At 46.2% G+C, this 27,200-nt stretch overlaps 1 protein-coding gene across 10 annotated transcripts in view; it reads left to right on the top strand.

The window, feature by feature from the left end:
* FKBP15 (FKBP prolyl isomerase 15) overlaps positions 1-27,200 on the top strand; it is a 108,235-nt gene that overhangs the window by 57,616 nt on the left and 23,419 nt on the right. For 8 of the 10 annotated variants that reach the window (XM_030535527.1, XM_030535523.1, XM_030535526.1 and 5 more), the window contains exons 12-21: positions 8,794-8,913; positions 9,259-9,361; positions 10,414-10,517; positions 15,690-15,780; positions 17,087-17,196; positions 17,953-18,063; positions 18,256-18,350; positions 21,721-21,823; positions 23,032-23,064; positions 25,132-25,303. In XM_030535527.1, coding sequence (XP_030391387.1) covers positions 8,794-8,913; positions 9,259-9,361; positions 10,414-10,517; positions 15,690-15,780; positions 17,087-17,196; positions 17,953-18,063; positions 18,256-18,350; positions 21,721-21,823; positions 23,032-23,064; positions 25,132-25,303 — 1,042 coding nt within the window. The remainder of the gene's footprint in view (positions 1-8,793; positions 8,914-9,258; positions 9,362-10,413; positions 10,518-15,689; positions 15,781-17,086; positions 17,197-17,952; positions 18,064-18,255; positions 18,351-21,720; positions 21,824-23,031; positions 23,065-25,131; positions 25,304-27,200) is intronic. The other 2 variants (XM_030535532.1, XM_030535528.1) reach the window with 1 other exon arrangement.

Raw genomic sequence — 27,200 nt, 5'->3', positions numbered from 1 at the left:
GTTCCATTGCTGAAGCTTATCATGGTGCCCAGGAAGCTGATGTTGATGTGGAAGAGAGAGTTTGATAGATGGGGGATGTGGTTACGGTGATTGAAGCTGTAATGGAAACTATGAAGGAGTTTAAATTGTCTGTTCAGAGGATGAAAATATAATGGATGTATCTCAGGTATATTACTGATTTTGTGGTGCATCTTTCTAGAAGCTTTTCCACAGCACCCCATAAAGAAATTGGCATAGTGGGGAGCTATCCTAGTACCCATGGCAGTTCCCATAGTATAGACAAAGTGTTTTGTTAAATGTAAAGTTATTATCAGTGAAGATAAAAATGGATGAGTTTGGCGATGTTGGGTTGGATTTCTGTGTATGGTCCATTGTCTTGTAGATACAGTAACTCCTCACATAATGTCCCAGTTAACGTTGTTACATCACTGATCAATTAGAGAACATGCTTGTTTAAAGTTGCGCAATGCTCCCTTATAACATTGTTTGGCACGCCTGCTTTGTCCACTGCTTGTAGAAAGAGCAGCCTGTTGGAGCTAGCTGGTGGGGGACCTGGAACCTAGGTGGACCAGCAGCCCCCCAGATCAGCTCGCCTAAGTTCTCTGTGTGGCTGCCGCCCAGCAGGCTGTCAATTGCTGGGCAGTTCAGGTATCCCTCCCCCCACTGCCGTGTGCTGCTCCTGCCCTCTGTTTTGGAGCTGTTCCCAGGAGCCTCCTGCTTGCTGTGCAGTGGAGGGGAGGGGGGAAGAGGGGTGCTGATGTCAGAGTCCCCCTTCCCCTGCCCCCCATTCCTGTACCCTATCTCCACAGAGCAGGGACGGGACAGGACAGGGCTCAGAATGGAGGGAGCTTGCTGGCAGCAGCAGCTGTCTCAACTTGCTGATCTACAGTAACTCCTTGCTTGAGGTTGTAGTTATGTTCCTGAAAAAATGTGACTTTAAGGCAAACCATGTTAAGCAAATCCCATTTCCCCATAAGAATGAATGTAAATGGAGGTGGGGGGGTGTTAAGTTCCAGGGAATTTTTTTTCACCAGATAAAGACTGTATTTTTTATTTTTAGATATGTAATACACATGCAGTATGCATTTTAAACAAACAGTTTAATACTGGTACATAGCGATGATGATTGTGAAGCTTGGTTGAGGTGGTGAAGTCAGAGGGTGGGATATTTCCCAGGGAATACCTTACTGCTAAATGATGAACTAGCAATTGGCTGAGCCCTCAAGGGTTAACTCATTGTTAATATAGCCTCACATTCTACAAGGCAGCACAAATGGAGGAAGGGGAGACAGCATGGCAGAGACACACCCTGTCTGAGAGAGAGATGCACATTGCTCCTTTAAGTATGCTGACTCCACTCTGAGTACACTGCCTTTTTAAGTTAATCAGCAAGCTGAGACGGTAGCTGCTGCCAGGAAGCTCCCTCCATCCTGAGCCCTGTCATGTTTCCCTTCTCCCTCCCCCTACACTCTATGGAAGATGAGGTAAGCAGGGTGCAAAAGCAGGGGGGAGAGGGGCACCTTGACATTAGCCCCCCTCTCCCACCCTCCACATAGCAAGCAGGAGGCTCCAGCGAGCAGTTCCAAGGCAGAGGGCGAGAGCAGCACATGGCAATGTGGGAGAGGGACCGCTGAACTGATGGCAATTGATGGCAATTGATCTCCGTGTGGCAGCCGCCCAGCAGGCTAACAGGGGGCTGCTGGCCCCCCCGGTTTCAAACCCCCACCAGCTAGCTGCAACAGGCTGCTCTTCCTGCAAGCAGGTGACAAAGCAGGCGGATGCCAAACAACATTATAAGGGAGCATTACACAACTTTAAACAGGCATGTTCCCTTATTGATCAGCAATGAAACAACATTAACCCGGATGTCTTTAAGTGAGGAGTTACTGTACTTAAAAAGGCAGTGTACTTAAAGGGTCAATGCAGATCTCTCTCTTACACACGTGTGTGTGTGTGTGTGTGTGTTTTTTCTCACACATGTGCACCCCCACCTCCCATCACTTTGAAAAGTGGAGGGAGTGATGCGCTTCAGTGGGATAACATGAGTTCATCATCACATTCTGTTTCAACAGGGAATCTTTGCAGCCATTGCCATTCTGTCTCTCCTCCCTCCATTCGTGTTGCCTTCGTGAGGCTCAGATGAGTGCTGGTTCATCATTTAGCAGTAAGGCATTCCCTGGGAAATAGCCCACCTTCTGACTCCACCACCTCAACCAAGCTTCACAATCATCATTCCTGTGTACAGTATTAAATTTTGTTTAAAACTTACACACATACATACACACAGTATAGGGCGAAAAACATTTCCCTGGAGCCTAACCCTCCCTATGGGGAAATCCAATTTCCCCAACATCGTTTCACTTAAAGTAGCATTTTTCAGGAACATAACTACAGCATTAAGCAAGGAGTTACTATATTTGAGGCAGGCAGCAATTCCATCATGATGATGATTTTGATGTATAGGGAGGTTGACATCTGTGGTGGCAAGGATGGTGTTCTAAGGGAGGTTGTTAATGTCATGGAGTTTCTGGAAGAAATCAGTTGTGTTCTGAAGGAAACTGCCCCTTGTGTGGTGAGTGGTTTGAAGGTGGCTTCTGTGAGTCCTGATATTCCTTTGGCTAGATATGGTGGCCTTGCTTGGGTTCCCTTGTTTGTGTATCTTAGGAAGCATGTAGGAGGTCCCTAGAGTGGGGTCCCTGGAGGATGAGGTTATAGAGTTGTTTTGGGAAAGATTTGATTCCCCTCAATTCCTGTGTGAATTTTCACAAAGTGAACACTCTGTATCTGACCTCTGTCATGTTCTCAGAAAAAATCTGCACACCTTCAAAAGCTATGCTGCAACAAGTGTGCACCCCTTCTGCTTAACAATCAGTCCCACCTTGTATTTAGTTTGGAAGCTTTGGTTCTTCAAGTGGTTGTTCATGTCCATTCCAAGCAGGTGTGTGCATGCCACGTGCACGCCAACTGGAAGATTTTCCCCTAGCAGCAGCTAGCCAGAACTTCTCTTGCGCATAGCAAGTTAGCAGTGTCCTATCCTCATGTATAGTCCGTGTATATAGTTAGTTTACTTAGGGCATTTGTATATAGTTCTTGGTAGGGGGGTTCCTCCCCCCACATTTCATTGCCTGTTGGGGCATGCCCGGGTCCCCTGTGTTTAAACTCTGCAAGGACTGTGGGAAATTCATGCCCAAGAGTGACCCGCACTCTGCTTGTTTGAGGTACCTCGGAGAGAGCCACCAAAAGGACCGGTGCTCTATCTGCAGGGGCTTCCGCCCGAGAACTCTCAAAGACAGAGCTCAAAGACTTAGAGTCCTCCTGATGGAGGCTGCCCTGCGGCCACCCTCGGACCTGGAACTGGCCGATGCAGTGCCTACCACATCTTCCTCTGTGCAGAGTGCCCCGGGACCGGCATCAGGACTTAGGGCCCAGTCCAAGTCTTCTAAAACACGGCACCAAACGGAGTCGAGTCATAGGAAGTCGGCTTCAGTGCGGCACCGCTCACCATCTCCGGAGCCCGCTAAGAAGAGGAAGCCAGTGAGGGAATGATCACCCTACCAGGACCCCCAGAGGCCGACGCTGTCCGTGGGTGCAAGCAGACAGGCTGGGCTACAGCCCTTGGCTGCTCCGTCGACTCCTGCACTACAGAGAGGGCAGTCGAGTCCAGACCGACCTAGATCCCCGGACCTCAGCAGAGACTTGCGCCTCCCCTTGACACTGGAGGCATTCGAGGCAGCCTCAGACTTGATAGGGCTCCCAGCACCAGCCTCCCCACACCATAGTAGGGAGTTGCCTATCATGGCCCGTCCCCCAGTACAATCGAGGGGCAAGCCGGCCATGCTGTTGCCTCCCTCCCTGCCCCGCACCACTAGGGCGGCACCGGACCAGATAGGAGGCTCCCTGCTGCCTCAGCATCGCTCTCCCACGGCACGGGGTGCTCCCCCTAGGTCCTCTTACTCAGAGACTTCAGACTCTGAGGCAGACTCCTTCTCTGCGACCGGCTGGAGCGGTAGGAGATCGGTTTCAGGGGTGAGCCACCAGCATTACCCACAGTGGCAGCAGCAATGACATCCGCCTTCACAGTGGCTGTTTTGGACCCCCTGGGCCTACCACCAGTCGGTAGGCCAGGTGTTTGATCCTCGATCAAGGTCGGCCTCGGTCTCCTTGACGTCGGTGGCCCCAGCGCAGTTGCCTCCTCCACCGGCACTGTCGCCAGGCAGAGGTCTGCCATATTCAAGCTCAGCACCCCCTAGCCGGGCAGCGGCACCAGCAGCGACTACAGTTTGGGCTCAACAGGCACCACTCGATACGCCAAGCTGCTCACTGGCGACCCCGGTATCGGTCGCGGTGCCACATATGGAATTGGAACCGGCCCTGCAACCACAGTACCGTGTGCCGCAGGACCCTGAACGGCTACATGCACCTGAGGAAGGGCCGATCCAAGTAATTTCCTCTTCTTCCTCCCTGGACGAAGCGATCTCAGGTATGACTGCAGCACTGGCCCTGGAGGACACTCGGATCCTCCAACAACTGCTCCGGCAAGCAGCTCAGAGCCTTGCAATCCAGGCTGAGGAAATCGAGGTGGACGCAGATCCAGTAGTAGACATCCTGGCTCCTTCAGGGCCATCCAGGCTGGCTCTTCCGTTAATCAAGACCATAGCGGATACGTCCCGCACCTTATGGCAGACGCCAGCTTCACTGGCCCTTACTGCCAAGAGAATGGAATGGCGTTATTTTGTCCCCTCTAAGGGGCACGAACACTTGTACACTCACCCCCACCCCCGGACTCCCTGATGGTGGACGCAGCCAACCAACGGGAGCATCAAGGGTTTCAGGGGTCAACACCAAAGAACAGGGACGCCAAAAGACTTGACCTCTTTGGTAGAAAGGTGTACTCTATGGCAGGCCTACAGCTCCATATTGCCAACCAACAGGCGATCATAAGCCAATATAGTCATAACACATGTTCAGCCATGTTGAAGTTTACGGAGCTCCTCCTCCAGGACTCAAGGTCAGAGTTTTCGGCCCTGGTGGAGGAAGGGAAACTGATCTCCCGAGACTCTCTCCAGGCAGCCCTAGATGCGGCGGACTCAGCCTCGCGCACCCTGGCCACAGGCCTGGTCATGAGGCAGGGAGCCTGGCTCCAGGTCTCAGGTCTTCCCGATGAGGTCCAGCAGACCATTCAGGACCTCCCCTTCGAGGGGCAGATGCCGTTTTCAGAAAAAACGGACAAACGTCTCCATAGCCTAAAGGACTTGAGGGCCACGCTTTGCTCGCTGGGCTTGCGTACCCCTGCGATCCGACGCAGGCAGTTTAGGCCGCAGGCGGCCCCAGCCTCAGACTCCTCAGGAGCTAGGGCGCAGGCGGGGCAGAAATGGCAGGAGGCGTCACCAACGCCACCCCTCTGGCCAGGCATCCGGTCAGTTGAGATCGTCATCAGGGCCTAAGCCCCTTGTTTGATGGTACGGTTGAGGGCGACCTACCTATCAAGACTCTGGATCCTTCTACTCTACCTTTTTGGGCCGCCTCTGTCCCCCTTCTACCATGGCTGGTCCCGAATCATGTCGGTCAGCTGGGTGCTCTGCACGGTAAAGAGGGGATATTCTATCCAGTTTTCCTCCCTCCCACCCCACCAGCCCCCCTCCCCATCCCTCTTCAGGGACCCATCTCACAAGCAACTTCTAATTCAAGAAGTGCAGTCCCTCATGGAGGCAGGGGCGGTGGAGGAAGTCCCTTGAGAGCTTAGGGGCAAAGGCTTCTACTCCCAGTATTTTCTAATACCGAAGGCAAAAGGGGGCCTGAGACCCATCCTGGACTTGCAGCGAATGAACATGTTTGTTCGAAAGCTCAAGTTCCGCATTGTCTCCCTGTCCTCAATCATCCCTCCCTGAATCCAGGAGATTGGTGCGCTGCCCTCAACTTAGAGGACGCTTACTTCTGCATTGCCATAATTCCCCGACACCATCGGTACCTCAGGTTTGTCGTAGCTGATGCCTATCTGCAGTTCACGGTGCTCCCATTCGGCCTGTCAGCTGCCCCAAGGGTCTTCACAAAGTGCATGGCAGTTGTGGCGGCCTTCCTGCGCAGGCGGGGCATCCAGGTATTCCCCTACCTGGACGATTGGCTCATAACGGGCCGCTCCGAGGAGCAGGTGGAGGTGCAGGTGTTGTTCATCAGGCGGACCTTTCTCAAACTCGGCCTCCTCTTGAACAAAGCCAAGTCCACTCTGTCTCCTACTCAACGAATAGAGTTCATAGGAGCGGTTCTGGACTCCACCCACGCCAGAGCATTCCTTCTGGAATCCAGGTTCCACGCAATTTCCGAGCTATCCTTGGACCGCAACATGCCCCGATTACCACAGCGCGGATCTGCCTCCGGCTGTTGGGTCACATGGTGTGCACCTATGTGGTAAATCATGCCAGACTCCGGCTTCGCCCGCTGCAGTCCTGGTTAGCAACCGTATACAGCTCAGCCAGGGACCCTTTGGACTCAGTGGTGTCCATTCCCCAGTTGGTGCTGAGTTCGCTACAGTGGTGGCTCGACCCGCAGAAAGTGTGCATGGGTGTTCCCTTCGCAACCCTCTCTCTCTGGTAACGGATGCCTTGGATCGCACCTGGGAAATCTCAGGACACAGGGCTTGTGGTCGCTGGAGGACCTCGAGTTGCATATCAATGTCGGGGAGCAGAGAGCGGTCCACCTGGCTTGCTTGACCTTCCAGTCCCACCTGGCTGGCAGATGTGTTTCAGTCCTCTCGGACAACAGGTCAGCAGTCTTTTATATCAACAAACGGGGGTGCACGCTCCTCTCCCCTGTGCAGGGAAACCCTCGTGTTGTGGGATTTCTGCATCCACAATGCTACCCACCTGACAGCGTTCTACCTTCTGGGGCAGTAGAACGGCCTGGTGGACACCTTCAGCCGCTCGTTCCTGGGTCATGAGTGGTCCCTCCAACGGAACATGGTACGCTCAATCTTCCAGCTCTGGGGCTTTCCCTGGTTAGACCCGTTTGCCTTGAGGGAAAACAGGAAGTGCCAACGGTTCTGCTCCCTCCTGGGCCGCAGTCCGGGGTCTCTGTTGGATGCCTTCTTCCCAGTCTTGGGGGGTCGGTCTGCTCTACACCTTTCCTCCGATCCCTCTGATACACAGGGTGATTTTGAAGATCCACAGGGACCACGCACGGGTAATCCTGATAGCTCCGGCGTGGCTGCGCCAACATTGGTATACGTCACTCCTGCACATGTCTGTTCAGGCGCCCGTGACACTGCCCCTGCTTCTGGACCTGATCACGCAGGACTGGAGCTCTCTCCACCACCCAAACCTGGAATCTCTCCACCTCACAGCCTGGATGCTCCATGGTTGAACCCAGTGGAGATGCAGTGCTCCCAGCAGGTCAGACAAGTGCTGCTCTATAGTAGGAAACCATCAACCAGGGCCACCTACCTGGCCAAATGGAAACGCTTCTCCATATGGTCGGGTCAGCAAGGTCACAATTCTCTGGGGGTCCCAATCCCTATCATCCTAGACTATTTGCTCCACCTCCCAGTTCCACATGGGACAAGATATCTTTCTCCTGGTGTGTTTATCCGAAACCACACTCTTCCAGTGAGGAGTGGCGGTTACGTTCCCTGGATGTCCGCAGGGCCTTAGCCTTTTACATCAAGCGTACCAAGCCGTTCAGATGCTCGACACAGCTCTTCCCCGCGGTGGCGGATAGGATGAAAGGGATCCCGGTCTCCTCTCAGCAAATCTCTTCATGGATCGTGACCCACATCTGGGAATGCTACTGCATAGTTAAGACCCCTGTCCCTCCAGTCACGGCCCACTCCACTAGGGCGCAGGCCTCCTCTGCGGCATTCCTGGCTCAGATCCTGACTCAGGAGATTTTATAGAGTGGTCACGTGGTCCTCCATCCACATGTCCACATGTTCACGTCGCACTATGCCAGCACGCACCAGGCTAGGGATGATGCAGCCTGTGGTCGTGCAGTACTCCAGTCAGCAGTGAATTCCGACCCCACCACCTAGGTTCAGGCTTGTGAGTCACCTATTTGGAATGGACATGAACAACCACTCGAAGAAAAAGAAACAGTTACCCACCTTTTAGTAACTATTGTTCTTTGAGATGTGTTGTTCATGTCCGTTCCAATACCCACCCTCCTGCCCCTCTGTCGGAGTGCCGGCAAGAAGGAACTGAGGGGGTGGAGGGTCGGTGGGCCCCTTTATAGGGTGCCATAGTGGTGCCACTCCAGAGGGCACCAGGGCCAACCCTACGGACGCTGCTAGGGGAAAATCTTCCAGCTGGTGTGCACGCGGCGCGCACACACCTGCTTGGAATGGACATGAACAACACATCTCGAAGAACAACAGTCACTAAAAGGTGGGTAACTGTATTTTTCCTTGTTCAGACCTGAGGAAAAGCTCTGTGAAGTTCGTCCCATCCACCAACAGACGTTGGTCCAATAAAAGATATTACCTCGTCCAGCTTGTCTCTTTCTGTCTTGTTAATGTGTTTGTACAATAGATAGCCATACAATACTCGTGACTGTAAAAACAGTATATTAACTCTATTCTCTCTTTAATTAAAGTATTATCTAAAGGACCATACGATCTCAAGAATTCTCTAAATACAGAGACTTTCTTCATTTGATAGTTGGAAAAAGACTGAACAAAGCTTCTGCAGCTGAGTCAGTGTATAATCCTGTGCTCGTCAGAACCATAGTAATCTGGGTTAGTGTCAAGGGTACTGAAAAATGAGTTAAAAGATACAAAGGCAATGTAATTGCAAATGTTTCTTCCAGAATCCCGATGTAGCAAAAGCAAAGCTGATTTCTCGGATGGCTAAAATGGGACAGCCCATGCTACCTTTCCTTGCAGGAACAGCAGGCACCCAGCTGGACTCCAGTGACTCAGAAATAGAGGTGCGTCACCAAGCACTCATGTTCCTTAAAATGTAGGATTTGATATACGTTCCAGGCAGTGCAAGAACTACTGCTGAGTGCAGTGGCTGCTCTGCCTGCCTGCAAGGTGACTGCTCTGTCAGTGTCTCACTTGTGCCTTTTTGAAGCTTGTGGGGACACCTTGTATGTTTGGAACTGTTGACATTCAGTTCCTCATGAGGCTAGCATTCCTGTCAGGCTTAAATTCCCTTTTTATAATGGGTGCATTGCTATTAATCATATCTTGTCTTAGTCAAAAGTTTGGATGCAAAGCTATTCCTAAGTTGTTAGCTCACTAATACTGACTGAAATTTGGGATTGTTTTAGGACCCAAATACATTGAGAGGAACAGCACAGCCTGTCTCTTCATCCCCCAAGAGACCTTTCTTGCAGCCAGCTCATGCAGTACTGCCTCAGTTGACAACGCAAGGTAATGAATTGGTCTGCTTGGGTTTGATAAATAGAAACTGCAGTCATGGACGGGCATGTTTAACCATTTTCTGCTGCATGAATTGTGTGTTCCTTTAAGGAACTGAAAAGAGGATGTGACTTGTGGGTGACCCTCCCATCACTCAGCTCTCCAGGTGGACTATTTCTTGTACCCAAAGGCTGAGTTATTGAGGGTACATGTTCAGTGCAGTGTCTGTTCTAATTATCTGCACTGAAGTTACTTCTCATCAGTTAGTCTAGCTAGAGTGGAAGAGGACTTCAAAGCAAAGTAACATTTGAGCTGCTTATGTCCACACTGGAACTGCACTTGTTTGTGTCACTAAGACTTTGGGGGGCACATCCCATGGCTTGCTGAGCTGCTGTGGGAATTTTCCCAGTAGATTGTGGGAGAATGTCCTTTCTATGTGTACATGAGGGAGAGAGAGGGAATTATGGGAAGGCATTGGAGGACTCATAGCACTTAAGCGGAGCTAGCTGGCTTCCACACTACTGCAGAGTTGTCATGTTAGCAGCTGAGTTGTGTTCACCTTTACCTCCTGGCAAGCCAGACAACTTAACTTAAAAGCACTACTGCACTTGAGTTCAGCATTTCTGTGTGTGGAGGGAACTCAGGTTAGGGGCAAACTCTTGCTTACTTTGCATTGAAGACAGCCCCTTAATCTCCATCATACAGATTTGCTTAGGCAGGATTGTGGGCAGTCTCATAGAATATCAAGGTTGGAAGGGACCTCAGGAGGCTATCTAGTCCAACCCCTTGCTCAAAGCAGGACCAATCCCCAATTTTTTGCCCCAGATCCCTAAATGGCCCCCTCAAGGATTGAACTCACAACCCTGGGTTTAGCAGGCCAATGCTCAGACCGCTGGAGCTATCCCTCCCCCCATGTTAGCCTTAGTCTGTTCAGTGACTGTAGTTACATGAATCATGTAGGGGGTCCCATACACTTATGTCAAGTAACTTAGACAACTGAAACTGACAGTCAGCAACAAATGATATACTTACTGTGCTAGATATCTTCTCTTGTTCCTTTTCAGTACCTCAGCCATCCGTTTCTGGGCTCCAAGTGCCCTCTGCTGCCTTAATGCCTGCAACCCTTCAGCCCCATTCAGCTCTCGCTGGAAGTGCACAGAGCTTTCAGGTATTGAAATCAGATTAGTGGAGACCTCTGATGCTTCTGATGGCAGCGCTCTCTTAGATGTATGCTCTTCTCCATTGTTGGGAAGAGGGGATCCACAACTGGAATAGAGGAGCCACCCAAAGAAGGAGCCGTCTCACCAAACTGAAGGATGTTGAAAAATCAGAGGGTTCGGGGAGAAAGCCACAAGAATAATTAAAGAACATAAGAACAGCTATACTGAGTCATACCAAAGGTCCATCTAGCCCAGTATCCTGTCTGCTGACAGTGGCCAATACCAGGTGAACAGAACAGGCAATCAGCTAGTGATCCATCCCCTGTCATCCAGTCCCAGCTTCTGGCATTCAGAGGTTCAGGGGGACACACAGCATGGGGTTATATCCCTGACTATGTTGGCTAATAGCCATAGAATCGTAGGACCTCGAGAGCTCATCTCGTCTAGTCCCCTGCACTCAGGGCAAGACTAAATATTATCTAGCCCATCCCTAACAGGTATTTGTCTAGCCTGCTCCTAAAAATCTCTAGCGATGGAGATTTTCACAACCTCCCTAGGCCATCAATGGATCTATTCTCCATGAACTTATCAAACTCTTTTTGAACCCAGTTATACTTTTGGCCTTTACGGCAACTGCTGGCAATGAGTTCCACATGTTGATAGTCCATTGTGTGAAGAAGTACTTCCTGCCCATTAATTTCATTGGGTGACCCCGGTTCTTGTGTTACGTAAAGGGGTGAACAACACTTCACTTCACAAATGGTGTGATGAAAATGAATAAGGATTTTATATATCTCTATTGTATATCCCCACCCCCACCCAGTCTCTCTTTTCTAAGATGAAAAGTCCAAGTCTTTTTAATCTCTCCTCATATGAGAGCTGTTCCATACCTCAAATCATTTTTGTTACCCTTCTCTGTGCTTTTACTAATTGTAATATCTTTTTTGAGATTAGGTGACCAGAAATGCGTACAGTATTCAAGGTGTGGGCATACCATGGATTTATATAGTGGGTTATAGTATTTTCTGTTTTACTATCTATCCTTTCCTAATGGTTCCTAACTTTGTTAGCTTTTTTGACTGCTACTGCACGTTGAGCAGAACTCTTCAGAAAACTGTCCAAGATCTCTCTTCTGAGTGGTAATAGCTAATTTAGACTCCATCATTTTGTGTCTATAGTTGTGATAGTATTTTCCAATCTGCCATTTTGTCACCCTTTGTAACTCTTTGCAGTCAGCTTTGGACTTAACTATTTTGAGTAATTTGCTATTGTCTGCAAACTTTGCTACCTCACTGTTTACCCCTTTTTTTTCAGATCATTTATTATTATGTTGAACCTCACTGGTCCCAGTATAGATCCTTAGAAGACCATGCTATTTTACCCCTCTTCACTGAAAACTGACCATTTATTCCTATCCATTGTTTTCTATCTTTCAACTAGTTATTGATCAATGAGAGGATCTTCCCTCTTAACCCATGACTGCTTACTTTGCTTATGAGTCTTGGGCAAGGGATCTTATAAAGGCTTTCTGAAAGTCCAGGTACACTATATCCACTGATTCACCCTTGTTGACACCCTCCAAGAATTCTAATAAATTGGTGAGGCATGATTTCCTTTTACAAAAGTCATGTTGATTCTTCCCCAATATATCGTGTTCATCTGTGTGTTCGAGAATTCCATTCTTTACTATAGTTTCAAGCAATTTACTGGGTACTGAAGTTAGACTTGCTAACTTGTAATTGCCCAGGTCACCTAGGGAGCCTTTTAAAAAAATAATTGGTATTACATTAGCTCTCTGCCTGTCATCTGATGCAGAAGCTGATTTAAGTGATAAGTTACATACTGCTACCACTCTGAAACCTGATACCACAGTTAATAGTTTTGCAGTTACATATTTAGCTCCTTCAGGAAGAGATGGTATTCATCCAAGATATCTGGTGACTGATTACTCTTTCATTTACCAGTTTGTTCCAAAACCACCTCTATTGACACCTCAATTTGGAACAGTTCCTCAGACTTGACATCAAGAAAGAATGGCTCAATTGTGGAAATCTCCCTCACGTCCTCTGCAGTGAAGACCAATGCAAAGAATTCATTTAACTTCTCTGCAATGGCCTTGTCTTCCTTCAGTGCTTCTTTAGCACTTTGACCATCCAGTGGCCCCACTGATTGATTGATTGATAGGCTTCCTGTTGCTGATGTACTTACTTACAAAAACTAACAGGAATTTTTTTTTGTGGGTTTATTTTTATATTTTTTCTCATTGCTCTTCAGATTTGTTTTTGGCTTGCCTAATTGTACTTCCACACTTGATTTGCTAGAGTTTTTTTTCTTTTCTATTTTCCTCATTTAGGTTTTGATTTCCAATTTTAAAAGTTGTCTTTTTGTCTCTGTTTAGCCATGGCAGCTTTTTTTGGTCCTCTCATTTATTTTTTATTTGGGTTATACTTATAGTTAGAACCTCTATTGTAGTGTTTAAAAAAGTTTCCTTGCAGGTGGCAGGCATTTCACTCTTATGACTGTTCTTTTTAATTTCCATTTGACTAGCCTAATTTTCATGCCGTTCCCCTTTTCTGAAGTTAAACTGTGGTGGATTTCTTTGGTATTTTCCCCTTACAAGGATGTTAATTTTATTACATTATGGTCTCTGTTATGTAGTGGTTTAGCTATATTCACCTCTTGGACCAGATCCTGTGTTCCACCTATCTGTTTCCCCCACCCCTTAGTTTAAAAATGCCTCTAGATATTTTTAAATTTTACATGCCATTATTCTGGTTCTGTTTTGGTTTAGGTGGTGCCCATCCTTCCTGCATTGGCTCCTCCTTTCCCAAAAATTTCCACAGGTCCCAATAAATCTAAATTCCTCCGCTGAACTCAGTCTCATCCACTCATTTAAGACCTTGCAGTTCTTCCTGTCTAACTGGCCCTGTGTGTGGAGCTGGAAGCATTTCAGATACGCTGCCATGGATGTCCTGAACTTCAGTCTCTTACCTAGCAGCCTAAATTTGGCCTCCAGGATCTCTCTCTCTCCTACCTTTCCCTATGTCATTGGTACTGACTTGTACCATGACCAATGGCTCATCCCCAGCACTGCACATAGGTCTGTCTAGATGTCTTGAGAGGTACTGGACCTTCACACTGAGCAGGCAACTTACCATGTGGTTTTCTTAGTCATCAAAACCCAACATCTATATTTCTAATACTCCAGTCCCCCAGTCAGGCTCTCTGAAGTAACTCATGATTGTAAGTGCCAGTCTCAGGGCAGATTGGGGTTTGTGCCTGGGTTTGTAACAATCGGTAGTGTGTTCTTCTATTAGATTTCACCAACCAGGTGTCAAGTGTGAACTTTTCAAACACTATAACAGTCTTAATGTGGAGTCACAGTCAGTCTCGCTGGGTATTCTGGTTTATCTTGCCATCCAGGCAAGCCTGCCTTTGTAATAGATGGCACCTTACACCAAAAATCACAACAATATTCAGGTTACTCCCAGTGCCAAAGGACCAGTCACTTACCTCAGGGCAATTGTACCTCAGATTTGAAACCAAAGACAATGCTTGTAGCCAATCCTAGCATGCTGACTACAGATTTATTAATTAAGAAAAAAATAAGAGAATTATTTACAAGGTTAAAGCAGGTAAGCATACGCACACAAATGAGATATAGTGTTAGATTCCAAAAGGTAATAGTAGCTGCTATAATATAGAGCTTGCATATGTCCTTTAGGGCTAACCCAAGCCAAGCAGATGGGGATCCCTTGCTTATGCTAGAAATATTATCCTCTCTGAATTCCAGGAAGCGTAGTGATAACAATTTTCTTCTTTTCAGGCATTTTGATCCCCTTACCCCAGTGTACAAATTGTGATGGGATGAGGGCTTATGTATGTCCCCTTTTGATGGGTGTGGGAGGGAGCAATCAACAAAGTATTTTTCTCCTGATGTTCCACTATGGCTTGTCTTCAGGGCCTTCTTTTGTTGTGTTGGAGATAACACGTCTTGTGATAATCTAGCATTTCATACTCAGTAATGCTTCTCTCCTGACTGTGGGGATTTACAGTTTTAGGAAACACTTTTATGTTATGGAACAAACACCTAAGTATTACCTTATAACATGGGATTCAGCTATTAAGTGAGATTAATACACGCAGCAACTTACAAGCATATCATAAAGTCTAAACACATTCTTACAGCTCTGATACTTATTTTAATGATACTGACATACATGTGAGTCAGACTGGTTTCCAGCTATGCATTTGTCAGTATTCAAGGAGGCCTAGAGGCCTTGGCATGAGCTAGCACCTGGTCTGCCAGCATCACATCCCTGTTGTTGTTGTTGTTGTTGTTGTTACAGGCTTTTCCTAATAACATGGTTCCCCACCCTCATGAGAGGATACCATGACATGATCTGGAAGGAGGATCCCAACTATGGGGTCATTTTCCTCCATTCCACCTTGATGTTCTCCTTCCCCAAGACTTTAATCTTCCTCAACAGCACAGAGGCTGTCATATGGGGAGTGGGACTTCTCTACTGTGTCCTGAGAGTCTCATCTGTGTGCCTCTCTGTCTCCCTTAGCTCCTTCAGTTCAGCCACTCTAGTCTCAAGAGCCTGCACTTGCTCTGAGGGCTATCTGCCACGTTCCCACAAGGCATGTAATATACATGCCACATTCAGTGCAATAAACTAGATAGCCTCTACTCTGCTGCTGGACTTGTGCCTGTATTATTTGTACTCTTGCAGGGGTTTTTTTTTTGTTTTTTGTGGTTGGAATGTTAATTGGCCTAAATTCAGAGAACATTTACTAGATGTATCTGGCTTGCACGCTCCCTTGCAAAACTCCTGTTTTGGACTAAATGGAAAGTCTTTGAGTTAATAGCATTTGTGACCCTCAAATGCTTCAGCTCACTTATGTTGAGTGAGGAACACTTGTTAGGAGAATATTTATTTGGGCTTTGTGGTGGTCATCTCTAGATAGGACAGAAGCGAGTGGGTTTTATTCTTGTTCTTCCTTAAAAATGGCTTCAGTGATGTTTGCTATTTTAGCATCCATTTTGAGACTATTTAATCTACAGATGCTCCACTCAGGCCTTGTTTCTCAAACTTCATCCATAACAGAAATTATAGTGAGTAGTGTGTAACTGAAACTGTTAGAACAAAACATAATGAAATGTCTTCTTCCTTTAGCCGTATGCAGAAACGGCATATACCTATTCACAAACTGCAGCTGCTTCCCAGCTCCAGCCTCTAGGACAGATGTATCCAGTACCTTTCCAAGGTATGTCAGGACAATGTGCACCATATGAAATCTCTCAGCTGCACTGATGCATTGTAAATAATTTTTTGTAATAAATATCCACACAGGACTGGAAGCAGACATACACCCATCCCATTCAGAACCCTTACATCTGCTGGCTCAGTTTTATGTTGTGCCATGTTATTTTTTTAATGTCAGATAAGGACAAATTATTCTTAATAATTCAAATTCCGCCCCCCACCCCGCATGGTGCACTCAGGGGAGGGACTAAGATGGGCAAAAAAATTCCTAAGATCTATTCCCGAGTGTGCATGTGACTAGTGACTCTTTAACATAGTCACTTGTTAAATTTCATTATAAATTATTAATTGTTTATCTTATTTCATGTGTTTGTCATTGTGGCTGCCAAATGTAGGAATTTACAGATTAAACATGGGGAACAAATATTTAACAATGAGCTCTTACACCATTCTATCAGATTGAACAGTCCAGTGGCTGGCAGGTGAAGTGAGAGAAATTCAAACTGGAAAAATATGCCATTCATTTTTAACAGTGAGGATAATTAACCATTGGAACAATTTCTCAGGTGTCATGGTAGGTTCTCTATCATTAGCAATCTTTAAATTAAAATTGGATGTTTTTCTGAGAGATGCTCTAGGGCCAGTGGTTCTCAACCAAGGTTTCAGGGCCTGCTGGGGGGCTGCGAGCAGGTTTCAGGAGGGCTGCCAAGCAGGGCTTGTATTAAACTTGCTGAGTCCCAGGGCAGAAAGCCAAAGCCCCATCGCAGGTTGCTGAAGCCTGAGGTCCGAACTCCACCACCCAAGGCTGAAGATGAAGCCTGAATAACTTAGTTTTGTGGGGGCCCCTATGGTGTGTGGCTTCAGTCAATTGTCCTGCTTGCTACCCCCAAGGTTGGCTCTGGCTTTTGTATGCAGAAAAACAGTTGCGACACAGGTGGGCTGTGGACTTTATAGCATGGGGAAGAGGGGAGTAAAAGATTGAGAATCCCTGCTCTAGGGATTATTTTGAGAAGTTCTCTGGCCTTTGTTACACAGGAGGTCAGACTAGATGATCACAATGATCCTTCGGGCCTTGGAATGTATGAATTGCTGTAAACAAGTCCCATTGATTTCCTGCCACTATAGACCTGGTTTCTTACAGTTAAAGCAATAACATGTCTTGTTTTCTAGATCTTCTTAATCACTGACCTTTAGGAAGATGGCAATCCCTGTAGCTGCCGGGCTTTGAACGCAGACCAATGCAAATACTGCTTCTGTGGTGGTCTTTTTGCCACGCTAATTGGTCACCTCTTTCGGTCCCATTCTAGCACCTAGTGATGTCACTTCATTCTTGATGACAGAAGCTCGACAACATAACACTGAAATCCGAATGGCTGTTAGCAAAGTAGCTGATAAAATGGATCATCTAGCTGCCAAGGTAATGATATAGACCTGGCAGTAGAGGAGAGAGACCTGATGTGGAGGGGGCTTGTTCATAAGAGGATAAAACCACTTGCCTGTCTCAGCCATATAGTGCCTCAGAAGTAGGTCTTCTGTTGAAGAGTTCAGGCTGCTGTGTTTAGCGTGTACATTGTACAGGTGGGGAGGGATAGCTCAGTGGTTTGAGCATTGGCCTGCTAAATCCAGGGTTGTGAGTTCAATCCTTGAGGGGGCCACTTAGGGATCTGGGGCAAAATCAGTACTTGGTCCTGCTAGTGAAGGCAGGGGGCTGGACTCAATGACCTTCCCTTCCAGTTCTAGGAGATGGGTATATCTCCATTTTATTTTATTTTATTTTTATTTTGCAGTAACTTAACCATATAAAAGTGAAGTTTTCACTAATTATACTTCACATGCAATTTGACTGCTATAAAAAATGCCCAGTTGCAGCAAGATAATCCTCATGAAAGAGCTGTCTATTATGATTGTACACTTAGTGCCTCGCATGTGAGGAATCCCACAGCCCTGGACAAGGTGGCATGGCTGTAGTTTACATGCATATTCTACAACTGTTGTATGAGTGATCAGATGAAGCTAGAAAGCTTCTATCATCCACCAACAGAAGTTGGTCCAATAAAAGATACTACTTCACCTACTTTGTGTGTCTCGGGTGAAGTTGTGAGAAGTTGTGATGTGCTAAATGCTCACATTAACATCCTGCTGAAGTGTGGCTTCCATGGCTTATTCCTTACAGGTGGAAGAGTTACAGAAACAAAACAGTAGCAACAACTTGCTGCTACCTGGCATCTCTTCGGTTACCATGGAAACTGCCATGATCATGAGCAACATCCAGCGCATCATTCAGGTGAGGGTGGCTGACTGCTAGGGTAATGTTGTTGGTTCCTCAGTAAGGAAATTGATATTGTCCTGCGTAGCTGCCTAGGGAGTAGGAGCATTACTATTAAATTTCTTCTGATAATGAAGTCAGCTGTAGGTGGCATCCCCTGGGTCACCCCAAGTAAGATGACTGTGCTCCTATCCTGTGGTTACACCTTAGGAGAACGAGAGGTTGAAGCAGGAGATATTTGAGAAGAGCAGCCGTATTGAAGAACAGAATGAGAAGATCGGCGAATTGATTGAGCGGAATCAGCGGTGAGGAATGGGCGTGTGCAGCCTACTCATGGCTACAGACCTGGCTACTAACTGCACTTTCTCTTTTGCCTGTAGAGAAGGTCTTCATTTCACTGCTGAAAGGAACAAAGATTATTCAATTCAGGGGACAGAGGTCCTAAATTTTTTAGGTTCTAGCACAGGGACATACGTTTTTTGTAGGTGTGTATATCTCTGAAACGGGGGGCTGTCATAAACTTGGAGCACAGCAGGCAGGTAAAGTCCTGCTGCTGCTTTTCCTGAACACATCACAACAACAGTCCTTCTGGCAAAAGGGAGAGGGGTCTGCTCTCTCTGGTTATTCTTATTGCTGCTCAGGTCAAATGGAGAATGGTGCTGGTGCATGGGATGTATTCCCAATGTATCACCATTCTCAGATATATGCCATACAATGTTTCTAGAATGGTATACTTTCCCAAAGGGATGTTAACACTTCATTGTACTGCAGCAACACTGCTCTCTTGGCAGGAGGATGGAGCAGAGTTGCTAACCAATTTTCTCTATCTCTAGATTCGCCAGTGTTTCTGTAACTTGCAGCATACTGTCTCTCTCATCTGAAATGCTGTGTACAATCCGGGTCACCCACATTCCAGTCTTTAAATTCATCTTGAACTAGTGCAACAAAGATGATTAAGGGAATGAAGGGCCTGTCTTATGAGAGGAAACTGGAAGAGCTTGGCTTGTTTAGTCTAGCAAAAAGGCAGCTGAGATGGGAATATGATTGCTCTGTCTAAACACATTAGAGATGTAAATACCAGGGAGATTGGAGAGCTATTTAAACTAAAGGACAGTATTGGCACAAAAAATTATGGATGTGAACTGGCCATGAACAAATTCAGCTGGAATTGAGAAGATTTCTGTTGGAGGGAGAAGTTCTGGAACAGCCTTTCCAATGGGAGCTGTGGGGGGCAAACAACTTACAGTACAGACCCATTTACGCGTGGATGTCAGGAGTCAAACCATCACAACTGTGTGTTAACGGACCACAGGTTAAGAGGGCCATGCTGAAATATCTTTAGACATCTATATATACATGTAGCAGAGTGGTTACCCGCTCCTGCCCTGCGGGGCTTGAAACAGCCCAGGAGAGGGCTGAGGCTGGGGAAGGGAGCAAAGCCCCAGCTGACTGGGGGAAGTGGCTGCAGCTGGGGCCACGCCCCAAACAGACTAACCGGGCCTTATAAGAAGGCCAAGGCAGCCAGAAGCTCAGGTCTCTCTCCCTCTCCCTCTCGAGATTGAGCTGAGCAGGGTACTGGGAGTGGAGCAGGGCTGGGGGAAGGCTAGAGGAGCTGAGGAGGTCTGACCTAGGAAACCCCAGGCTGTGGGCCTAGCTGAGAGGCAGCCCAGTTATAGAGAGGCAGGAGCTTCTATCCAACCTTGCCTGTGATGAGTGGCATATACTGCAGTGTGCCCCAGGGAATGGGGCTAGAGGGTGACAGGCAGTAGCCTTACACTGAGGCGAGGTGGGGTTAGTGGGTGGGGGTTCCCCTGTGTGGAAAGACCCAGAGTGTGGGGGTACTGCCAGGGGGCAGCAACTCAGAGAAAGGGGCACCGGGGTCCTGAGAGGGACACGGGAGCCAGCGGTAAGGTGGATCACCAGTCTGCAAGGGGTGCTCCAGGATGCTGGAAGAGCTAATTCCCATGGACAACCAGCAGGAGGCGCCGCAGGGGTGAGTCCGCTCGCTTACAATACAGTACATGTATAATTATCTAGGATTACATACGTATTCACAGTGTCTCAAATACTACAGGCCTATCTGTTAATGGCTCTTTGCAAGAATATAAATTCAAATGTGTAATCTAATAACATTAAATACGCAGTAAATCACTAAAACTTTGAAAGAATACTGTACCAGATTAGCAGCATTCCTTTCAGCCTTTCCTGAACAAACCACTTGCGCATGGCTCTGTTGATTGTGGGTTTTGCTGAATAGCGCACATGTTTTTGCTGAAGTCCCACAGCAGAATCAATATTTTGTACAAAGCCATTCAGTTTAGATTCTGTTTTTAGCCATCCTTGGAGAGTAGATTCAGCAATCCCAATATCTTTTGAAACTTTGGCCTGTGTTTCTCTGCCATTTGCTCCATCTCTTGCAGCTAGCTTTTCTTCTACAATGTAGGAATGTTGACACTTGCCCTCTGCCATTATATTAGGCCTATGGTTAATATTTTCTAGTGTAGTATATACAGTATATAACTACTATATATTGTGTATATCTCTCTAGCGTGACAATGAGTAAGGGTGCATGATACGTCTTACCAATATCAGCCGTCAAAAGAAGAGGAAACGCCAGTAGGCCTACAGCACGTTTCCACTCTGCACTTCCTGTTGATATTTGTCAGTGAGCAAATCTATAGCACTACATAGCAAGTTCCTATACCATGTGTTAACGAGTCTTGCGTATTAAATAGGTAGAACTGGGGCGGGGGCACAGCACTACTGCGTGTTAGCAGTTTTGCAGGTCAAGGGGTCTGTACTGTAATTAGTTCTAACAGAGCAGGACAAATTTGAGTGCAATTATGTGATGGTGCTGGGCAGAGCTCAGCAGCCATGGAGCTCACTTCCAGTTTATCTCTTACGTTCCTAAAGCTTATGCTTCAGGGTTTCAGCCAGCCAGGAAGATAATTTTTTCTCCCAATGTATTCTGGGAGGGGGTTTTTCCCTACCTCTGAAGCATCAGGGATGTTTATGGCTAGAGATGGGATGTTGGGCAGGATGGGCCAGGGCTCTGAGATGGCACTAAGCATTCTCTCTCTCAGGTGTTTGGCTGGCTGGTTCTTGCTCACATGCTTAGAGTTTAACTCATTACATATGTTGCATCAGGAAGGTATTTTCCCCCAGTTCAGATTGGCAGTGATACTGAGAGGGTTTTGCCTTCCTCTGCAGCATGTGGGTGCATCTCATTTGCCAAGATTATCTGGGTGTATATCATTTAATTTCCCTGGCATTCAGGGGAGCCTCAAATACTGGTATACCTAAGTCCCTCCTATTCTGTGCCTGTGGCACAGAATAATCTAGTCTCCTGTGGTCTATAGTACTTTGATTTCGTTTTGGTTGTTGGGTTTAGCATACAAGTGCTGGATGATGTTGGTGGCCTGTGCTGTACAGCAGGTCAGACTAGATGCCCTAATGGTCCCTTCTGGCCTTAAACTGACAGATCTTAAATAGCCACATGTCCTTAGTTTCATTTGTGTGCAAGACATCACACAGAGTTGTTTTGGAATTTACTCTGTTAATGAGGCTTTGTCACAAACACTGTTGTCTTTCCTCCATAATAGGCTTTCACTTCAAGTCCCCTTTTGTGTTTGTGCTCAAGTCACTTTTTATGATTTTTTCCCCCCCCTTTCCTAGGTATGTTGAACAGAGCAACCTGCTGATGGAGCAGAGAAACAACTCATTGCAAACGACAAACGAACACACTCAGGCAAGGGTGTTGCATGCAGAGCAGGAGAAGGTAAAACTAGCCAAGCAATAAGTACAAGCACAGAGCTCTGACTGAGACTAGAGAGGGATTTGCAATTCTATCTAACAGATGCTGGGGATTCTGACCTAAAACTCTCCTAAAAAGAGAACCCAGTGGTTCTCACTCATGGTTTCTAAAGCCGTCATCTTAGAGTTCATTTGATCTATCTAGGTGTTTGCATGGCCCCAGCACTGTAGCTTCTATTGCATAAGGCTTAAAGATGTTTTAGCCTGGATATTCTTTCAATTGTTAAATTGATATGGAAGGTACAAAAGTTACTCTTAGCTACCATTTAGTGTGAAAACAGAAAGTTAAGCCACTATGTATATTAGCAGGGCCTCAACTATTTCAAAATGCACATTGCCTATTTTACTATATTGTCAGTTTCCCAGAAAAGCTCCTCACCTACTGCTAAATGGCTGGTAGGACTTGGGCACAGCTAAATATCCATATAACAATCCTCTTACCTGATAGATTTGATTCTCTAATAAGATGTCTTGATTTAAAAAATCCGTGAAATCTCAGGTTTCAGATTTGGTAATATAGTGTTATATGTCAAACTACTAGTAGCCATTCATAGTGTAACTGTGTTGGTCCCAGGATATTAGGGAAACATAGTAGGTGAGGTAATTTCTTAGTAGACTTACTTTCTCACCCATCTTCTCTCTCAAGTAGCCATGTCAGTTTAACGTGGAACGAGACGTAGTCCTCTATCCCGGCATGGCCCAGGTCTCATTGAGGAGCAGTGAATCTGTAACTTGCTGCCCCTGGGTAATACATTTCAGTTTAGCCCTTGCAGAATATTTGATATCAAAGTTTTGCCATGTTCTTATAAGGTTGGTGATATCACTGCTCTCCAGAATGGTGAAGTGACTTGCTGTCACTGGCAGTACAGAGATTAGAATGCAGAAGCTCCTGGCTCCCAGTTGAGTGCGTAGTCCATTTGACCATCCATGTTCCATACAGTCCTGCACATTTGGAAAGATTTAGCCCCTTGCTTTTTAAAAATGACTTCACTGCTGTTCTTTCTGTCTTTGAGCTTTTGCAGTTGTCAAACAAGAAATAAGTTGAATGCTTCTCTTGTCACATTTCAGGCCCCTGTAATGCCACATTTAGCTGTTCTAAGTAATTCATGCTTTTGCCTTTCTACTTGGCGTTCTTAACTCTTCCTGTTTCCTGTCACTGCTTTCTCTTCCCAGCACATGCTGCCAGTGGATCGGGGCTGGGACCAGGTGAGGCAGTGTGTCTCTGACTGTCTAGAGCCTTGGGGTTTCTCTCCCATAACCTACAGTTTACACGTGCCTCTGACTTTGATAAAGTTTCTTTCTGAGCTGAAGATTCTCCTGCATCTTTACAGTCCACAGCCAATGTTTTTTTTGGCAGGAGGCTGGGTAGGAAGAGTTGTGAGCAAAATCCTTTCAACTATTTGAACTGAGTGGATGGAAACTTGCCAGTCTTAGGAGTTCAGATACTGTTGCACAGCATACAGAAGTTAAGGGGGGGGACCCACTCTTTTTGACCTCGGCTGATTTCAGCACAGAAACAGGTCTTTGTTTTCCTTTGAGTTTATGAAAGCTACTGGAGGCAGCTTATCTGGAGATGTGAAAAAAAAAAAAAAAAAAAAAAAAAAACAACCCACCATTTACAAGCTACATTGGTAATGATCTTCTTTTGTCTTCCTCTTTTGGAAGGGTGAAAGGGAATGCTGTTCTAGGAACTATGTTAATATATAGTCAGCATTTATCTCTTCACATTATCCACAGGTGCTAGTACTGTATTGTTTAATTAAGTGATCACACAATTTCTCCCACTGGGGAAGTGTGATTGGCAGCCCAGTAACTAAGATACTTTGGAGGGAGGTCTCTAAGTAAGTTTAAATAACAGCCACAGTGTCAGTCTCTGGTGTATAGATCCATTTCCCAAGAGTGAGACCACCAATAATTCAAGACCTGAGGTAGTTCTCTGAATGCCAGCAAGTAACTAGCCCAAGAGGAAATTGGGCTGGAACTATGTGAGGCACAAAAGAGAACCTGTTGGAAATCTGAATGCAACTTTTAACTGTAGTAGGAACTGTGTAAGTTCACTCTATTGTAATGCAGCCTGTCTATACAGCATATCCTTCATGAATTTTGTCCCTATCCCAAAAGACTTGGAGCTGGATCTAGTTTGTATCTGTTTCCTTTAGATGCTTTGAGCCTTTTCAGTGTTTTTGTTTTTTTAACAATACATTTTAATTAACAAGTTGTCTGTGAGAACCCTTATTAGCTCTGGCTTCCTGTGAATCACTGACTTAAATAAAATCCAAATGTAAAAGTGTAATAGAACAGTGATCACTGTTAGAAGTAGCTAATACTTGCACTTTACAGTGCATCACTTGGCAAGCCAAAAAAATACCTTGGCAAATTAGCATGTCCCTAACCATCTAGAGAATGCAGAATACACATCCTGTTCTGAAATTCCCGCTCCATAACTAGTCTTCATAAGCTGATCCCTGTACTCACTTGAAAATGGTCTGCAAGTCCACTTCCATCTGACTATTACCCATCCCAAACATAGCTTTGTCCCCAGGAGCACATCATCCAGTTCATTTTTATTGTTTATGACAAATTTAGAAGGACGGGCAGAATTGTAACATCAGACTTGCTACCCTGGCACTCAATCTGTTTGCAACCTCCAGGAAGCTGTGTGTGTCTGCAGGTGGCAGACTCCTGCTAGGCTTTTTGTGGGCAATTAGGCTTTGATGTCTGGCCAGCTGGTAGTCCCAAAGGGCTGAACAGAGCAGCCAACCAGTGAAACATGTCTCATTTAAAGCTTTTTCAGAAAAAACGTCCTGAAGTGACCTGCTTTAATCTGTCTTGGAGATGAGTTTGTCACCAGCCACTAGAATAAATCAGGGTGGAGGGTGTGGTCAAGTAGGGCCCACAGTGCTTTACTATGTATCCCAGAGCCACCCTGTTTTTAGCTGGGCAATGAGCCTGTCCCTGCTGCCACTCAGCTCAATGTATAGTGCTTCATCTTTGGCCTGCAACTTCCACCAAGGTGTATCTGTAATGGAGGAGCGCACTGCCATTTAGTTATGCAAACCAAGCATGGAATCTGGGCTCCTAGCACTGACCTGTAAGTCAACTTTTGGAAATCCCACTTCATAGAATATCAGGGTTGGAAGGGACCTCTGTAGGTCATCTAGTCCCAACCCCCTGCTCAAAGCAGGACCAATCCCCAATTTTTTGCCCCAGATCCTAAATGGCCCTCCTTACGTTCTTAGGAGTTCTGATATTTCCCCCTGTTCTGTGCTGCAGGTCAAAGTTGCAGAGGAGCTGGCAGCTGCTACAGCACAGGTCTCCCATCTGCAGTTGGAGCTGACTGCTCACCAAAAGAAGGAGATGGACCTGCACACACAGCTGATCACAGCCCTGCAGAAGACAGAGATGAATGAGGCACAGCTCAAGAAACTGCAAGCACAGCTAGCCGGTATGGGTTCGGTCAGGGGGTGGGTTCTATTTTTTAGATCATGGTCTCGTTCTCTGTTAACTTGAGGTCAGCAGTATTGGTGACCTTAACTCTATACTTCAGTGGCAGCTGTCTGAATTGCCAAAAAAATCTATTTAGCATAATGTGCCTTAGCTTTCAGCTAGAGGGGCCAACTAGGGGAGAGAAGGAAGCTCTGCCTCTATGTGCAAATCAGTGCTTAGCCTCCCTGCTGAGATTGCCAACAAAGGAGCCTGTTAGGACAGCCTCTTATGTGGACATCTTCCTGTTAGGCTGGTGGGCTTCATCCCTATCACTTTTGTCTCTACTGAGATTTAGATTTAAACTGATATACTAGTGGTTCCCTTTCACCCACTGAGGATGCCCTGCCAGAGAGTATGGCAGTCCTTAGTGAGTTGTGCAACTAAGTCCCTCTTGCAGTTGGGTCAACTAGTCCATTTTCCTATAGCACTGTTATCCCAAAGATTACTGAAGCTAGTTCTAGTGTGGAACACAGCCAAGGCTTGAGAGGAAGTCAGTAATTAGCATAAATGCAGGGATTAGTTAGGCATAATGGAACTACCTGAGTTTGGACTGCATGTGAGATACACCTGCTTTCTGACATTGGCACCTCTTGGGTGAGCAGCCATCTTGAAATACCATGGTACAGACTATCAGTGCTTACTGTGAAGCCTCCTGCTTCCTGCCATAAGAAGCTATTGAGATAAATAACTCTGCAAGATAGATAAAAGGATTTGACTTTTAGATGAATAGTAGCCCATAAAATGACAAGGATTTCAACAGTCCTCATACTCCTGACAGCATAAACTGATTACCGGATGGGATAAAAAAAGAGAGCTTCTCCTCCCCATACTTAATATTGCACAGCTGAAAGCAAAACCAAAAAATTGACTGAACACTTCAAAGATTTTGCTGCTTTTTTTCCTCACTACTTGCTAATCTGAGTGTTTTGAAGGGGTCAGCAAACACATGGACAAGGGGGATCCAGTGGACCTAGTATACTTAGATTTCCAGAAAGCCTTTGACAAGGTTCCTCATCAAAGGCTCTTACATAAATTAAGTTGTCATGGGATAAGAGGGAAGATCCTTAGACAGATTGAGAACTGGTTAAAAGACAAGGAACAAAGGGTAGGAATAAATGATCAATTTTCCCAGAATGGAGAGGGATAACTAGTGGTGTTCCCCAAGGGTCAGTCTTAGGACCAATCCTATTCAACTTATTCATAAATGACCTGGAGAAAGGGGCAAACAGTGAGGTGGCAAAGTTTGCAGATGATACTAAACTGCTCAAGATAGTTAAGACCAAAGCAGTCTGTGAAGAACTTTTAAAAGATCTCACAAAACTAAGTGATTGGGAACAAAATAGCCTTTATATAATCTATTTTATGCCCACATCTTGAATACTACATACAGATGTGTTCTCCTAATCTCAAAAAAGATATATTGGCATTAGAAAAGGTTCAGAGAAGGGCAGCTAAAATGATTAGGGTTTTGGAACAGGTCCCATATGAGGAGAGATTAAAGAGGCTAGGCCTTTTCAGCTTGGAAAAGAGGAGACTAAGGGGGAATAGGGTCCAGAGGTCTATAAAATCATGAATGGTGTTGAGAAGGCGAATAAGGAAAAGTTATTTACTTGTTCCCATAATATAAGAACTAGGGGTCACCAAATGCAATTAATGGGTAGCAGGTTTAAAACAAATAAAAGGAAGTTCTTCACTCAGCGCACAGTCAACCTGTGGAACTCCTTGCCTGAGGAAGTATCAGAGGGGTAGCCATGTTAGTCTGGATCTGTAAAAGCAGCAAAGAATCCTGTGGCACCTTATAGACTAACAGACATTCTTCTTCGAGTGATTGCTCACATCCATTCCAGGTAGGTGTG

This window comes from Gopherus evgoodei, chromosome 16 (assembly GCF_007399415.2).
Source record: "Gopherus evgoodei ecotype Sinaloan lineage chromosome 16, rGopEvg1_v1.p, whole genome shotgun sequence".
Taxonomy (NCBI): domain Eukaryota; kingdom Metazoa; phylum Chordata; order Testudines; family Testudinidae; genus Gopherus; species Gopherus evgoodei.
Note: the sequence above shows the minus strand (reverse complement) of the source record. Positions and strands in the feature narration are given on the sequence as shown.